The 17,225-nt window shown below is 42.9% G+C and overlaps 1 protein-coding gene across 1 annotated transcript in view; it reads left to right on the forward strand.

Annotated features, from left to right (window-relative positions):
- Uxs1 (UDP-glucuronate decarboxylase 1) overlaps positions 1 to 17,225 on the forward strand; it is a 92,574-nt gene that overhangs the window by 50,386 nt on the left and 24,963 nt on the right. Inside the window, exons 8-10 of the mRNA XM_013034709.1 lie at positions 5,772 to 5,876; positions 8,459 to 8,518; positions 11,285 to 11,406. Of these exons, the coding sequence (XP_012890163.1) occupies positions 5,772 to 5,876; positions 8,459 to 8,518; positions 11,285 to 11,406 (287 nt within the window). The remainder of the gene's footprint in view (positions 1 to 5,771; positions 5,877 to 8,458; positions 8,519 to 11,284; positions 11,407 to 17,225) is intronic.

Here is a 17,225-nt window from a genome sequence, read left to right on the forward strand (position 1 = left end):
CCCCCCGCAACAGTACTTAGTACAAAGTTCCCTATGGATATAGTACCATGCAGCTTGAGGCTATCAGATACTCTTGGGAAAACTGGGTCTCTGTCCTTGTGATCACAGGGTACTTATCTAAGCTTTTATGCCTTTAGCCTCACTGCCCTGGAAAAGCTGTCCAGTTTGCTTTATCATGATCTGTATGAATAAGAATCTGTGTGTGTGTGTGTGCGCGCGCGCACGCACGTGCGCGCTCATGCACGCATGTGCACACACATGTATCTCAGGCCGAGACTTGAACTCAGGGCTTGGGTGCTATCCCTTAGCTTTTTTTGCTCAAGGCTGGCACTCCACCACCTGAGCCCCAGCTCCACTTCTAGTTTTTTCCTGGTTGATTGCAGTCTCATGGACTGTTTCTGCCCAGGCTGCTTTGAACCATGATTCTCGGATCTCAGCCTCTTGAATAGCTAAATTATAGGTGTGAGCCAACTGTATTTGGCACAGACAGGAACTTGGGCACCAGCATTTCTGCAGGGATCAGACAAACACAGCAGTTTCAATTCTTGGAACTACAGTACTGTGTTGAAGAGTTTAGGAAACCACCAAAGGTTATTTTCAGCATCCTGAACCATCCTCTGAATGACCTGTGGAGCACTTAATGAATGCTTCTGGCATTCCAGACACCATTTAACCTGTCTTTGATACAGATTCAGCTCACTTAGGACTCCTGTGAGGCAAGCAGTTATCATTTCACAGATGAGGAAACTGGAGCACAAAGCCCTTTGTCTTACAAACCTTTTATCTGATGCTTAAATCTTATAAGAACACATGAAGCAAGGATTCCAGGACAGGGATAACAAGAGAACCCCTCTCCTGTCCCAGGTGCCCACTGTGAAAATGTGCAGGGAAACGGATTGCCAAGGAGATCCTGTTCATGTTTATGTAGACATTTGAGGTATGTTGCTTTGATGAGAGTATTTCTGTTGAATTATAATTTACAAATTTCCATCTCAACGTATGTTGAGAATGTAAATAAATATCAGCTACAGAAGCAGCAGTGCTCAGAGGTCTCATCTGTTTAATTTGGAGCCGGAGGGGTTTCCTGCAGAGCACAGGAGACCTCCCTCTCTGTGGTGGTGTCAGGGGACAGTGAACCTCTGGATAACCCCAGGCCTGGGGCTAAGCCAGATTTCTGTCTGGCATGTTCAGTCCTCACAGTACGCAAATAATATTTTATGAAAACCACGGCAAAAATTCCTCTGATCTTCTTGTTGACAGAGATTTCAAAAGTCCTGAATCTTCTGAAATCTGTTTCCTGTCATAAATCCTGTTACCAAGGGACAAGGATTAGGGTTATATGTGGAGCTTCATCCTATAGAGTGATCTCTGTTGGGCAGCAAGTGTCTTCTGTATACTGTTATAGCATTTGTGTAGAGCTTACACAGGTCTTTCTGTAAACTAAATTCTGTGAAGTGATTTACAAGACCTCATACAACATAAATACTGTGTAAATAGCTGTTAGACTTCATTGTTGAGGGTAACAAGAAAACAAGAGTAAACCAGAAAAAAAGAGTCACAAGGAAAAGGGTCTACAGATGTTCAGCACAGATGCAGTTTGGGAATACTTTTGATCCATGGTTGGTTAAGTTGGTTGGGTGTATGATCTGCGAAGTATGCAAAAGAGAATTCTATAGCAAGTTATAGTATTTCATGTGCATTTGGAACATAGAATTGGAAGAGCCATGCTATAAATCCTCTAGGAGCTCTTCTTAGGGCATAAGTAGGACTCTCAAGGAAGAGCCTTGAGGCACCTAGGAGGCCAGAACCTCAAAAGAGACAGTGGTGAGAGCAGAGGGTGGAAACAACTCACAGGTTGGTTCCTGTGTGGATTTTCCCCTCGTGGAAGATGTTGCCTAATTTCTTTGAAGGCTTTTGGATAGTGGTTTGGGATCATCTTAAGTGTTAGATTTCAGTGATGACTTTGCCTTTTCCAGATACATGGCATTAGTAGGTTCCTGTGAAATCTTCCTAGAGACGCTATAGGAAGCTCCTTCACTGTGATGCTGGTGGTGTGTCCTACTCCAGAACCCACAGGAGGGCCAAGCCAGCCCCTCTTCCCAACTTAAAGGCACATGCCACCTTCTGGGAAGAGTGCTGGTGACAATTAATGGGAGCTCATTTCCTAAGGCTCCCCTTTCTTGCTGAGGTCACAGCCTTGTAAATGTGAGAGGGTCATGGCCTGGTCACTGGGCAGTCCGCAGCCAGAGGCACTGTGTGTCCATCAAGTGAGTGGCCGTGCCTTTTCACATTGGCTGTCTCTCTTGACCCCTAACTTGGGCTTTTGAATGTCACATTAGTTTTTCCTGTTCTTTGAACTACGTGGTTGAAGTGGTTGAAATGTGCTGAGGGCTTTTCTGTGGATTATGATTAACTTTCAGCTTTATTTACATTCCAGAGCTAGTTGTTATTAATATCGCTTGTGGCATCTCACATTCCTCTTTGTTTATCCCTGCTCTGAAGTCCCTCTTCCCCCCCTTCTGTGATTCCTTACCAGATTAATTAAGTCAACAGACTCTGAACAGTGCCCTTTTTAGGCGAGGAGCTAAAGCTACTGTCGTCAGCATAACAAACAGAGCCCACTGGCCAGGGAGGAGGGGCTAAGAAAAACCTGGATTTTCATAGTGTTTTTAGAGTTCTACTTACACAAAGGTCATGGCATACTGTTGTGGGACATTTGATAGATCTCCAGGAGCAGCATTTGGACTGAATGTGAGATGGGAAAACAAGAAATCTTTGAGGATGAAAAAGCTCCAGTTTATAAAGCAGCTCATCTCTTCACCCAGCTAACTCATGCCTGGTCCTAGAGGCCCAGGCCAGAGCTCAAATGAGGGATGGGGTATTTGTTTCTGGGCCCACTGAGAGGTAGTGAAGTGGGATCCTGTAGGCTCAGGACTGTACTTTCAAGAGCTCCTTGGCAGGGGTGGGGGAGAGTGCTGCCCTTCCTGTACTCATAGCTATATGGAGATAGGAAGAGTGCGTTATGCTGTGCTCAGTAAACTTGTTGGCTACTGACTTGAACTTGTTAACAAAGCAGCAAAATCACTGAGGTAGCAGCATAGATGGCCAGGGGTCAGAAGGATTTTCTTCTAGCAAGGGACAGTAGACCTGTTAGTGTTGATCCTTGGTAAAGAGAGCCTATGGATAGAGTGATGGGAAAGGAGAGAAGCTTGGGGTTGTTTCTCATTAGAGGTCTGGGAAATACCAGGCAGTCACTCTCAACGCACTTTCCCTTCCTACTCTTAATGCACTCGTTTGTCTTTCCCTGCTGAAAAAATGGTAAAAATGAGGCCGACTGATTAGTTCTGTGTGATTATAGCCGGTTCACTTGATCATGCACTGTCTGAGGAATGAAGGGAGGTCCCATTTTCAAGAGCAGAAATTCTCCTCTTCTGTAATGTAGATGGGTAAAAGCTTCTGGTCTTATCACTTCGAGTTTGCTGGTGTTACACTCAGCTCTAGAAGTCTATTGACTTGGACTTTGAGGCTGTCTGCTCTAGGTTATCAGTAGGTGTGCAGACACATTTGAGAAAGAGATTCTGTGCCTATCTCTGATTGACCTTCTTCCACATTCTCCAATAGTCATGGAAGTTTTTCTGCTATGTGCAGAAACTGACCCTAATCAGCTTTCTGTTACTGTAATAAACACTGGACTTACTCCACGTTAAAACAGGAAAGATTTATTTGGGCTCACAGTGTTGGAAGGATTTAGTCCATGGTAGTTGGCCCTGTTGCTTTTGGGCCTGTGGCAAGGCAGCATATAATGGAGAGAGCATGGTGGAGTAAAACTATTCAGTTCAAAGCAGGGAAAGGAAATGAAGAAAGGGAAGGGATGAACTTCCTCCTTCCCCTTTCAGAGCATGCTCGGTTGATCTTAAGATTTCCTACGAGGCACCCCCCAACCCCCCACCCCAATGGATCCACATTCTAGAAACAGCACTATGGGTTGGGGACCAAGCATGGTCCTTTAAGATCCAAAGTGTAGTACCCAGCCTCATGCTGGTCATCTCTATAAGCTGGACCTAAACAGAGTGGCCTAAGAGTTATGAGATTTTATAAGATTTGATTTTTTAAGCTACCTTGTAAACCCACAGTTCACATAATAGGAATTTTGTTCACTTTTTGTTTGTCAACTTGGAATAACTTGGCGGGGTGAATGGTGAATAACAGTCATGAGATTTTGCTGTTATTTGGGCAGAGCCTTTCAATAGAGTTTGCATATTGATACTCTCAACCATGGAAAGAAGCTTTGTATTTTCTTAGTTCTCTTGAATAAAGACTTCCCTTTTCACATTGACTTCTATTCTTAAATCAAGTCAGTATTTTGGTCTTAGTTTTTTAAAAGGCATATAAAAAGTTGCAGCATCTTCAGAGTGGAACATGTAGATACTGCCATTCGTTTTCTGTCATTGTGACAGTATACCTGATACAAGGTAATGTATGAAGAACAGAGGAGTTTTAATGCACGGTTCTGAAGGCCCAAGAGCATCACACTCATTGTGGCTTTTGGTGAGGGCTGTCTAGTAAGTTAGCATCATATACTAGGAGTTATACAAGAGTATGAGAGAGAGGTTGAAAAATGGACACAGAAATCACATGTAAAACAGGAAGAAAGACCTAGGAGTGGTCAGTCTCACTTTTTATAGCAGTCCCCTCTCCCAACTATTAGTCTAGTCCCATAAGAGATAAACTCTCTTCTGACACAGTGTAATGACCTTCTACTAGGACCTTCCTCTTAAAGGTTTTACAACCCTCGATGTTGCCATCGAGAACCAGGCTACTGAATGCGTAGGAGGTGAAATGCAGCACAGGGATTGATGAAGCAGCTCCAGAGTGACTCTGTATGGGTACAGCAGCCTCATCCTTAGTTCTCGTATTCCCATGACTGGTATAAGGGGGCAGCAGCTAGCCCAAGTTGGGAAGACGGGAGCCATCGGAGAGCTGGGAGATCAGACAGAGCTTCCTGTAGGTGCTTGCCCAGATGAACAAGAAGATTCATTTTGGCAGTCTCACCTTCTGATCCCTTAGTCTTCAGCTCTGCCAAGAACATTGGAGTGGAATGGCATGGCACAGACTTTGTCTGGAAGATTGGCGTTCTTGTATATGTTTATTTGCCATTATTTAAAGAGAAGCTGATCTCTACAGGCCTGTGCTATGCACAGTCCATGTCTGACCTGGGTAATAATGTTCAAGTTAGTGCCCGTGCAAGAGAGCTGTGCAGAGTTGTTGTGCCATGCACAGCTTTAAATCCATCCTCCGTAACCATCACCTCAGGTCTGGTTTCAGTATATGAGAAAAGGCTCCGGTCTCCCATAGTTCTGTTTCTTCTTTCCTACTTTGCTCCATAAGCTAAAAACATTTACTTTAGATAGTCATATTTAATTCTGGATCTAAAAAAAAATCAATCTTCTTTCTTTCTCACATGAATGCTTTGTCTGGGCCAGACACATCAGAAAACCATCAACTCCATGATCACATTGATTTCACTTACAGGAAAACAGACTCCAATTACTGTTTCACCATGTGTTCTTTCCAGATAATTAGACTTTCTATTTCTGTTTAAAGTTCTTTTAATTGCAAATGTAAGTTTCTATAAAGAGCAATATGTTAGCAACTAGAATTTCAATGGTATATAAACTCACACTTTTATTTTACAGCCCTTAAGAGTTCAGAATTATTTTCTGCCTTTTTTTTTTTTCTTGGAAATAATGTTTCCTTTCTGCCTCCTTTAGTTGATCAAATATACCATCTGGCTTCTCCAGCCTCCCCTCCAAACTACATGTACAATCCCATCAAGACTCTGAAAACCAATACAATTGGGACATTAAATATGTTGGGTAAGTGTTGTTTTCTTTGTTGGTATTGAGGCTTTAACTTAATGTCTGTATTCTCCTTTGACTTTTCACTGAGGGCTGGAACTCTACCACTGGAGCCACAGCTCTACTTCTGTTTTTTTTGTTTGTTTGTTTGTTTTTTCCTGGTTAATTGGAGCTAAGAGTCTTAAGGACTTTTCCTGCTCTAACTGTCTTCAAACCTTCATCCTCAGATGTCAGCTTCCAAATAGGATTACAGCCACCAGCACCTGACTAGGTGTTCTTTTCTTATGTTGCTACCCTTTAAGTGTTTTAAGCAGTTCCAAACACAGGTAGGGTAATTTCCCGTTGGGCACAGGGGTCTATTTATACCTCAGACTATACCAAGTGTAAAATGACACCTTTTCCATCTTCACTGAATACTTACTATGCACCTAGCTGTTTCTTCTGCAGCTTGAGGTGCAACAGCAAAACTGGCACACATTTCTTCCTTTTTTTTGTGTTGACAATCTTCCATATGAAGATTAGATTAGTTCTTTCTGAGGCTCTTCATAATCTCAGCTTATTTTTCTTCCTTAAGTTGAATCATCTTTCCACGTGAAGAAAATGCTTGATGACTTTTTGTTTGTCCTTTCTGAATCACCAGCATCACTACTTTGGGCATTGTGGTACCCTGTCTGTCAGTCGTCAGGATGGCTACTGAGTTGACAAATGGGTGGGTAGCATATACAGTAAGATTATACTAGGCAAAGACTTGATTTCACATCTTAGGCAAGATGGACTGAAACAGCACAAGAGTTCATGCTATTCAATAAAGTATGCACTTGAATACTTTCTAATTTTTCTGGGATTTTTCTGTTTAACATTTTCCAATTGAGATTGACCATAGCTAGTTGAAACTGTTGCTAAAGGGAACTCCTGTAATGAGTTATCCTGTTAGCGTGTTACCACAGTCTCTGCCATAAAACACTGGTGATGCACCCACTGTGCAGACTTCTGTGGGGTGAAGCAAGTGATACCTGTGATGCTATCCTGAGTATTCCATCTGGTACCCACCCCCTTCCTTGAGGATCCGTTTAGCAACTCTTCTCTCATCCTAGCTGTTCATGTTCCAGACTCCCTGCTTCCTTCCCCAGATGGTTACTCGTACTCCTGAGTCCTTCCCCCCATTCCCACTCTTCACCCTAATTCCTGGCCTCCTCCCCCATGACTGCCCTTTGCTGATGGAGACAGCTGGGTGTCTTCCTCCAGGCAGGGTGAATGCTAACCAGAGTCCAGTACAGGTTTAAGTGAAGGTCATGGGTATCTCAGTCTACCAATGACCTCTATCTTTTGGGAATGTGGGAAAGTTTCAAGGACTCTCTGGTTGATTGACCTACCACAAATAGTACTCATCTGAGGTGCTCTCAAGTGCAGGAAAGAGATTTGAGAGGATGGAGGAGGGCACAGCTGCTTTGGGAAGGTGCTGTGCATGGGGAAGCTGGAGGGCAGCTGGAGGGTGTACTCAGAGTTACCCAGACAGTGGCAGAAGATCTCAGGGCCTTCTGAATGCAGTCCGTGGTCCATTTCGGAAAGTAAGGTGAGAAGGGCCTTCTGCCTATTTAAATAAAGTCAGAAAATAAGGGGCACAGATTTGCAAGGAAATGGAAAGACTTGGAAAAAATTATAGTAAGCAAAGGAAACCAGAGCCAAAGAAACATAGCTGCATGATTTCCCTCATCTGTCATAACTAGAATGTGCCTATAAAGCTACAAGTAAACCCAGTAGACAGTAAGGGACAAATAATTACACCTGGACATGATTAATTAAACAGCAATCTAAATGTTCACACAGGGAGAACAAAGGGTATTTTTAGGAGAGGATCACTAGGGCTCAGTAGCTCTGCATGTAAGATCATATAAAATGATGCTTATTTAAATGAACTCCAAGAAATGGAAGTAAGAGTTTTTTTTTATCATATTGTTTGGGGTTCTGTTTTCTTTTCTTCTTTCCTTTTTTTCCCCCTTTGGTTTATTCCCTTGTGTCACTGTTTTTGATTTCTGTACCCTTGGTCATGTATGTAAATTTATCTAATTTGGGGAGAGGAAGGGAAAGCACAAAAAACAGTGGGGCAAAGGGGGTACCAGACCCTTTATTGGAAATGAACTATACAACTTTGAGGGGAGAGAGACTGGATGGGAAAAACTGGGAGAGAATGAGGGAGGGGGTAACACTGTCCAAAAGGAAATGTACTCATTGCCTGACCCATGTAACTATAACCCATCTGTACATCACCTTTACAATAAAATTTAAAAATAAAGAAAATAGGGGGCAAAGGAGATTTCATGAGCTTTCCTAAATCATATCTTAACAAATCAACAGATTCTTCTTCTGACCTTGCTACTGACAGTTATTTATCTAACCACTCTGTTCTGAGGATCATTTGCATGATTATTATTATTATGATGATGATGATGATGGTTTAAAGCTGATAGCAGTGATCAGATAATTTGATGGGTATCATCAGCTACCATTAATATTAAAACATTGCTCAAACTGGCCACAAAACAAACTTGACTGTTCACAGAACGTGGCAGCTTCTCTGTTCATGTGTCTGTCTTCCATAGGGCTGGCAAAGCGTGTGGGTGCTCGTCTGCTCCTGGCTTCCACGTCAGAAGTTTATGGAGGTGAGTGAGTGGGGCTCTTGTTGAGGGTTGGGGTGCTCCACGGGTCACATCAGCCTGTTTGCCTTTAGCTTACGTACAGAAGGAACCAGAGCTCAGGATGTGTGTGATGGCTGTCTGACTCTCCTCCAAAATCACATAGCTCCTCCACTAGGCCTGGTTCCATAGAAGTGATTTTTCTATTCTGCTTTCAAAGTTCCCCAGACACGACATTCACTATAAAGCGTTTGCATCTTTGGTTGGCATACACTATAACTAAGAGCAGTACTTGCTGTTGTGTGGCCTTTAGAGCTTTCTGACAACAAGCATGTGCTGATTGCCTGTCTCATCTGTTGTACATTTCTGGGAGAACCTTAAATAGGGAATTTCAGTATACTCCAGAACCTCCATCCATCATCCTTCCCAGTACACCTCACACTTGGGAACTTGTGGGAGGAATGGGAAAGTGAGCTATCAGTCTACCTTGGTTCTTATTCATCCCCACACCAACCAGGTGCAGGTTTGGGAGAATTGTTCAGTTGATGCAATGGGAGCCAGTGCTTCCTTGGCATAATAATAGTTTCGGTATCCTTCCTTCCTTCCTTCCTTCCTTCCTTCCTTCCTTCCTTCCTTCCTTCCTTCCTTCCTTCCTTCCTTCCTTCCTTCCTTCCTTCCTTTCCTTCCTTCCTTCCTTCCTTCCTTCCTTCCTTCCTTCCTTCCTCTCTCCCTCCCTCCCTTCCTTCCTTTTCTCTCTCTCTCTCTCTTCCTCTCTATCCTCCTCTCTTCCTCTTCCTCCCCCCACTCCACCCATCTCTCTTTTTTCTTTCTTGTCCCAATACTGGGGCTTAAAGTCAGGGCCTAACACTCTTGCTTGGCTTTTTTCACTCAAGGCTGCTACTATACTTGAGCCACAGCTGTATTTCTGGCTTTTTGCTGGTTAACTGATGATAAGACTTTCACAGACTTTACTGCCTAGGATTGGCTTCTGACTGAAATGCTCAGACCTCAGCCTCCTAAGTAGCTAAGATTACAGACATGAGCTACCAGTGCTGCCTGGCATATTTTCTCTATTTCACGTTTTTTGTTCTTGATAAAAAAGAATGAGGAAATAAAAGGGTAAAATCAGAAGAGACACATTTTTAAAAGTAAGAACACCAAATATGTAGGAAGATATAGCAAAAAGGAAATCCAACAAAATGTAGTTGTCTTTTTGCAACCCCTTCAGTGTATATAATCCTGTTTTGAAGTTCCTGCCAGTTGAGGGCATTCTTCCACCTGTGTTCTCTGTCCAAAAGGCATGGGGACATCTTTTCCCCTCTTCTTCACTCATCCAAGTTATTGTTTGCATATTTGATAAGACTTGGTATCCTTTAGGGTTCTTAAATGAATTTAAGAGTTTAATTTTTAGAATTCACCCATTGCCATTGTTAATTCTTTGCGGATTTGTTTAGTCCGTTAGCCTCACAAGATGTGGGTAAAGTGGGTGATGGTGAGAAATGTATCCAGAATCTGTTCATCCTCTATCTATGTACTTATCTATGTTTTTTTTTTAGTTTGGTACTCATGATCCTCACCCCTCAGCTTGCTGGGCTCTGTGATTGTAGGCATGCACCACTGTACTTGCCTTGGAAATCACTTTTTACGAGACTTCTACTTTTACAATACGAAGTGGTTTCTAAAGTGATTTTGTGAGGAAACTTTTTAGAGTCCAGACAGTGCCTGTTGAGAGCCAAATGTGTACACCCAGCTTTTTCTTATCCTCTGCCATAAGTTTATATCCCATGCTATTTAGGATCTAGCTTGTTCAACCCATGCCAAACCTCCCTAGAAAAAGATCTGGGATCAGTTATCTGCACAATCTCCTACATTGTCTTCGCCTTTTCTCCCATTGTGCACTGAAAACTTCACTTTTTCCTAAGGGAAATTTAAGCCACAACAGCAGAGGCCTCACTGTGCAGAGCAGGGATGTATTGCTACTGCTGCCTCCAGAAGGCCCTGCTGACTCAGGAGCCCATGATCACGAGGAACCTGGAACAGGCACAGATCAGCACTATGTGAATTTATAACAGAGTCTACATGCCCTTTTATCTGGATTTCAAAGCCTGTACCTTTTATCCTATGGTTGTATTTAAATTGGGTATGATGTTATCGGTATACTAGATAAACACTCCAAAATATATTAGTGCTCCAAAACAAGAGTTTGTTACCTGGTTACTTTAAATAGATAGTGACGTATGGTAAACAAGAACTGGGAATTCTGCTTATCTGTGACTACTGCTTCCCTCTTCCTAACTGCCTAGGCTCCCCATCTTTGAATTCGCTGTTGTTTAACCTCATAATGGGGCTCAGATTTGTTCTGGTAATATGAAAACCATCCTGTTCTACATAGATGTTGCATTTTAAATTTGTTCCATAAATACATACTTCCCCCTTATTGTACATTTTGTAAGTGTAAAAGTAAGCCATGCATTTCTTCATATAGTTAATCTAACAGCCCAAAAGTTAATGACAATTCGTGGAAGAAAGAAAAGATATTAAGAGGCTTTGATCCTTTTTGCTTTTTCTTGTAAACTAATATCATATTTGATCAGTAGTAGAACATAGTGTCCCTCTAGAACTTGATAATAGGGCATAGAACACTGAGTTTCCTCTTTGATATTCCTCTCCAGTTCTAAATGTTTATATCAGTCCAGAGTTCTGTTTTGCTTCATAAATATGCATTGTTGCTAGTGCAGACAGACTTGGGCGAAATGATGAACAGTTTCTTTTTGTTTTTCCTCCTGTTTGTAGATCCTGAAGTCCACCCTCAGTCTGAGGATTACTGGGGCCATGTGAATCCTATAGGACCCCGGGCCTGCTATGATGAGGGCAAACGTGTTGCAGAGACCATGTGCTATGCCTACATGAAGCAGGTATCCAACCATGCTTTGGGCTTATTCATTAGCTATCAAGGGTCCCCTTAGGTCAGACAGGAAACATCACAAAGAATTGAATACTGTGGCTAATTGTGCCTGGGGTGGTTTGGGGCAGGAGGCCTAGTTGCCCACTACTAGAAGTTAATGGTATTATCAACAGTTTTTCCCATGTATCTTCTTATGTTGAAAATGGATCCTTGAGGTGAGTTCTTAGGTTTCAATACTGTAAGTAGTTATGAACAGTTCTCTTTGTGTGTGTGTGTGTGTATGTGTGTGTATATATGTATGTGTGTATGCATGTGAGCATGCATGCACTGGTAATGATGCTCGAACTCAGTGCAGTGTCCCTGAGCTTTTGTGCTCTAGGCTAGTTCTCTACCATTTTGAGCTACATATCCATTTCCTGCTTTTTTTTTTTTTTTGGTGGTGGTGGTTTTGGGGCTTGAACTCAGGGCCTGGGTACTGTCCCTGGGCTCTTTGGCTCAACGCTAGCAATCTGCCACTTTAAGCCACAGCATTACACCCAGTAATTGAGTGGTTAATTGGAGATAAGAGATTCACAGGGACTTTTCTGCCTAGGCTGGCTTTGAATCACAGTCTTCGGATGTCAGCCTCCTGAGTAGTTTTAAAATTTGTCCTGAAGCTAGGCACCGGTGGCTTACACCTATAATTCTAGCTATTCAGAAGGCTGAGATCTAAGGATCACGGTTCAAAGTCAGCCCAGGCAGGAAAGTTTGTGAGACTCTTATCTCCAATAAGCCACCAAAAAACTGGAAGTGGCGCTGTGGCTCAAGTGGGTGAGCGTTTGCCTTGAGCTCAAGAGCTGAGGGACAGCGCCCAGACCCAGAGTTCAGGCCCCAAGACTGACAAAAAAAAAAAAAATTGTTCCATAAATACATGCTTTTCCCCAGTTGTACATTTTTTTTTTGGGGTCCGTTCGTGGGGCCTGAATTCTGGGTCTGGGCACTGTCCCTCAGCTCTTCAGCTCAAGGCTAGCGCTCTACCACTTGAGCCACTGTGCCACTCTGGCTTTTTTCTTTTTGCTTATGTGGTGCTGAGGAATCGAACCCAGGGCCTCAGGTATGCAAGGCAAGCGCTCTATCACTGAGCCATCTTCCCAGCCCCCCCAGTTGTACATTTTATAAGTACAAAAGTAAGCCACTAGTGCTTGCCTCATTTCTGGCTTTTTTGGTGGTTAATTGGAGATAGGAGTTTTACAGACGTTTCTGCCTGGGTTGGCTTTGAACTGTGACCCTCAGATCTCAGCTTCCTGAATAGCTAGGATTATAGATGTGACTCCACAAGCTTCCTATAACTGGCTCTGTCCCTGTGTGATCTGGAGACATGACATGGGCCTTCTCTTTAATTTCTGGCTTATCATGTCTGCCCTACCTGTCTAGGGCAGGGTCCTTCTGTGTCTTTTCTCAGCCTGTGTGTCGCTCTTGTGGCAGAGTCTCCTTAGAGACATACCCTGTATTGATGAGGGACACAAGGAAATAAATGTGGAGAACCAGTATTGTCCCAGGACAGGTCCTGCCTCCAGGTTAGCTGGGTACACTGAGAGACAGCAGGGCTATGTCAGAACATGTCTGAGGCAAGGCAAGGCAAAGCAAGACCTCCAGTCTTTGACTGCTCTGTGCAGGCAGTCAGACCTTCTGTTTCAAAGAACTGAAGACGATGACATAATGTCAAGCCACACAGGCTGCCTCTTTATTGTGAGGGAGGGGTCTTCTTCACCATTTATTTATTTATTTAAGTAGTTGTACAAAGGGGCTTTAACCCAACATGTCAGGTTATGAGTACAATACTCTTTCTTAGTGACATACTAACATAAATGGTCCATAAAATAAACCATTGTGTCTGGGCGCTGGTGGATCACATTTGTGAACCTAGCTATTAAGGAGGCTGAGATCTGAAGATCACGGTTTGAAGCGAGTCAAGGCAGAAAAGTCCTTGTGAGACTCTTATCTCCAATTACCACTCAAAACCGGAAGTGGAGCTGTGGCTCAAAGTGGTAGAGTGCTAACCTTGAGAAAAAGAGCTCAAGGACAGCAGTCAGCCCTGAGTTCAAGCCCCACAACCAAAAACAGACAAACAAAAAACCCATTCCATTGTGCTGGTGGAGGTATTTAGACCTCTCTCCATTCTCTACCACAGGAGATTTGATTGCTTTTCAAGTCCCTTTGGACTGTTGTCTTATATTAGCAACTTTTTCTAAGAGTATCATTCATAAGAAGAATGTACACTTATCATTTTTAAGCCCAGATTATTTAGACCTAAAATTGAGATGCTGTCACACACCCACAGGGCAACCTCTGTGCTTATGGGAAGTGACTGGAGCATAGTAAGGGAAAGAACACGTAAATGGTTCTATTGAGGGAAAGAAATGCATCCCAGTTCTGTCTTCTAGTCTTACAACAGCTGTATCTTATTTAGTGAATCATCACGTAAATACAAGCTGGTAGGCCATGTTGATTGAAACTTCTTAAGTTTTATTAAATGACTTACAATTGAGCTTAGTTGATAATTTTCTCATTATGCATATCCTTTAAGAATGAGCTTATGACAGTTATTCAGTTATATAGTTACACAGTTTAGTAACAGTGGAGCCAGTGATTATTGAGTGAGCACTGACTACATGCCAAGCCCTCTCTCAGTATGCCGCTGACCCCTGAATACTGGGCCATTCTTATCATACTTTAGGCTTTACGAAATAGCAGCTCCAGAACTCAGCACTTCCATTCTGCTTGATTTGTCTTGGGTTTGACTGCATGTCGGGCAGTGCTCTGGAAAATGTAACAGAATGTAACCCTGTGTGCAAAGTTGGTCCTCATGCCTATGACTAAGGATCCCTGATGAGAACCCCATCAGAAGGTGGTCCTACCCAGCGAGGACCATCTCTGGCACAGCGTTTCTTCTCTGAATCACCAGGCCTCCCACCCAGGAGAGCCACAGACAAAGGTGGTATAACTGTAACAGTCCTGGCCATAGCCAACCTCACCTGTCAGTAGGACATAGTAGCTCCTACTTGTGGGAATATCACCCACAACATTTCCTGTTACAGAACTGGGCTTAGGAATTGCCCTGTGGAAGAAAGACTCAGCACTCTTTGGATAAAAGATGGTGGAACTTAGGATCTTGGCTGTTAGGTTGGATAGTCTGTAGTACTATAGACCATATCACTCGGTTTAGCACACCTGGTCAAGGACCCATGTCTGCACAGGTGAGCAATGCCATTCCTGTCATCCTGGAGATAACACTGTGAAGATTGCCTGAGTGTGCATCAGGACTTGTGGGCAAGTACAGTGTAGCATCCTGTCCTCACAAAACCTGGCCCATTCCCCCTGTCTGGTCATTAGGTCAAGGAATGATGTGAGCCTGGCTTCGGTGGGCCAGAATCCCATCCAGTTCTGCTAGCAATAGGCAGACAGGGGATGATAGAGCCAAGAGTCAGACCAGGGTGGATATCATAGTGACCTTTACCCAAGTTCTTGTAGGTCTACAAGGAAGGCATGATATAAACTTCCAACCTTTCCTTCCTGTTTTCTGAGTTGTAAATATTGGGCTCCCTCATAGGAGTCTCTGGCAGGGCTCTGAATGACACACATCTTAGAATTAGTGCTGAAGAGGAAGGGAAACAGTTTTTCCTCTCTGTACAGAACAGAGGCTACACAGTTAAGCAGGATGTTTTGTTGTTGTACAAACAAGAAAACAAAGATAAACCACAACAAAGAATAGTTGTTACTCATAATGCCTTCTAGAGACAGAGAAAAGCAGGGAAAATAGATGAGGCAAACCCACTATGTGAAGACGTTGAAGGCTTTTAAACATTGAAAACTTGGAGATCATTCTGTAGCTCTGGATTTCCAGTTAGCACTAGTGAAGTTGGGTCTGAGCCTTGCTGGGCTTGCCTTGTGAGTGTGGCTTAATCTTGCCTTCTCTGTGTTCAGACTTGCTTTCTGAGACTGTGACATGTCCATTTCAGTATATGTCTTGTTTACTGAGCTTAGACCCCTGCAGGGCACTATGACGATGTGCTTGCCCAATGTGCCACTGTATGGAGGTATCATGGGGGCTTGTGCAACGTGCCTGGAGTGGGTATTACAGAGGAGCAGGCGATGAGACCATGCTCTTTCCTTACACTCTGTTGAAATGGTTAACCCATTTTACAGATGGGAAAGTGGGATCTAAAACGTTGTTTTCAGCTCTCTGGCCCATTGGTGGGGCTGGAGTCTATGGCCAGCTACCTGAAGAGCATGTCCTCTTCCCTGTTGGCTGTTCTGGTGAGCTGTTGTAGGTAAGGAAACCGTACTGAAAGGAAGAAGGTGACACTGAATCCCAGAGCTCAGAGGCGCAGTTGCCATCCCCATCACCAATTCCCCAAGACAGGGAGATGAATCCGCAGGTAGCTGCAGTGACCTTGTCAGGTTTGAGATGATTTTAGAAAAAAAATTTAACATTTTACTATTGAGGTTTATGATATCGAGACAAATAAAAAACAATTAGAAAAGTGACCCAAGTACAATATAGTATGCCTTCAACATGTTGTTAATTTGTTGTAATAACTTAGTTTTTTATTTTTTTAATATATCAGGACATATCTCCTCTTTGGTAGTAATTGTCATTTTTTGAAGATCTTTTATGGTTTATGGGTGTGTTTTATGCTAGATAAATGTAATATATAAGGAAATATATCTATAGCTAGATGTATATATGGAATGAAAATAGGACAAATAAAAGTACATGTGTGTGTGTGTGCGCGTGCGCGTGCGCGTGCATGCATGTATGTGTATATGCATGTGCATACATATGCCAGTACTGGGTCTTGAATTCAAGGCCTGGTGCTGCTCCTTAGGTTTTGGGCTAAAGGTCACAGCTCAACTTACAGCTTTTTGTCAGTTGTTTGGAAATCAGACTCTCATGGACTTTCCTTCTTGGGCTGGCTTTGAACCATGATTCTCAGATTTCACCTTTCTGAATAGCTAGGATTATAGGCATGAGCCACTGGCGCCTGGCTAAGCAACTTTTAATAAAAAAAAAGAATTCTTTTGAAATAGTCTCTTTTGAGTTCTCTTAATGAATGAAATGTACTAATGTATTCAAAATAAAATTTCAATACAGAAAAGAGATGAATGAGATGATGTTGGTCTCAAAGGGTACAGCATCCTTTTTGAATAATGTGAATTTGTCAGAGAGGGTTTAGGATGCCACTTCTGCAAGCTTGTGGGTTCAGTGGTTTTAAAATGTGAGACCCCACCCAGAGGCTGTGGTCAGAGCACAGTGTGCATGTGAGTCTGTCTTTGAGCTGGCTCTGCAAAACAGGCAACCATTCATAAAACCATAGACTGGCAAGCAGAAAGCAAACTCAGAAGTCATCTGAGGCAGTGGCCTGGAGGGTATGGCTTTTTTTTTAACATCAGAAAGAGCTGGTGCGTATATAATATTATAATAAAGAAACCTAAACATTGGCCCAGTGTTCATGGATAAAATTTACTCCTAGAATCATTCCAGAACCAGATCAGCTGTCCTGGCGGTGTTACTTGCTCTGTATTTTGCTTCCCACCTAAGAACTAGCAGGACAATATTTGTGCTCTTTTGACCTTGTAAAGTATTTTAGCACAGCCTGCTACATAGTGAACATCAAGAAGGAGAGATCCATTCTTTTTTTTTAATTTTTTTATTGTATTATACATGTGATATACAGAAGGGCTGTAGTTACATAAGTCAGATAATGAGCACATTTCTTTTTGGATAGTGTCACCCCTTCCCTTGCTCTCTCCTAGTTTTTCCCTCCTGTCCCCACCCACAAGTTGTAT

Source organism: Dipodomys ordii, unplaced genomic scaffold (genome assembly GCF_000151885.1).
Source record: "Dipodomys ordii isolate 6190 unplaced genomic scaffold, Dord_2.0 Scaffold194, whole genome shotgun sequence".
Taxonomy (NCBI): Eukaryota; Metazoa; Chordata; class Mammalia; order Rodentia; family Heteromyidae; genus Dipodomys; species Dipodomys ordii.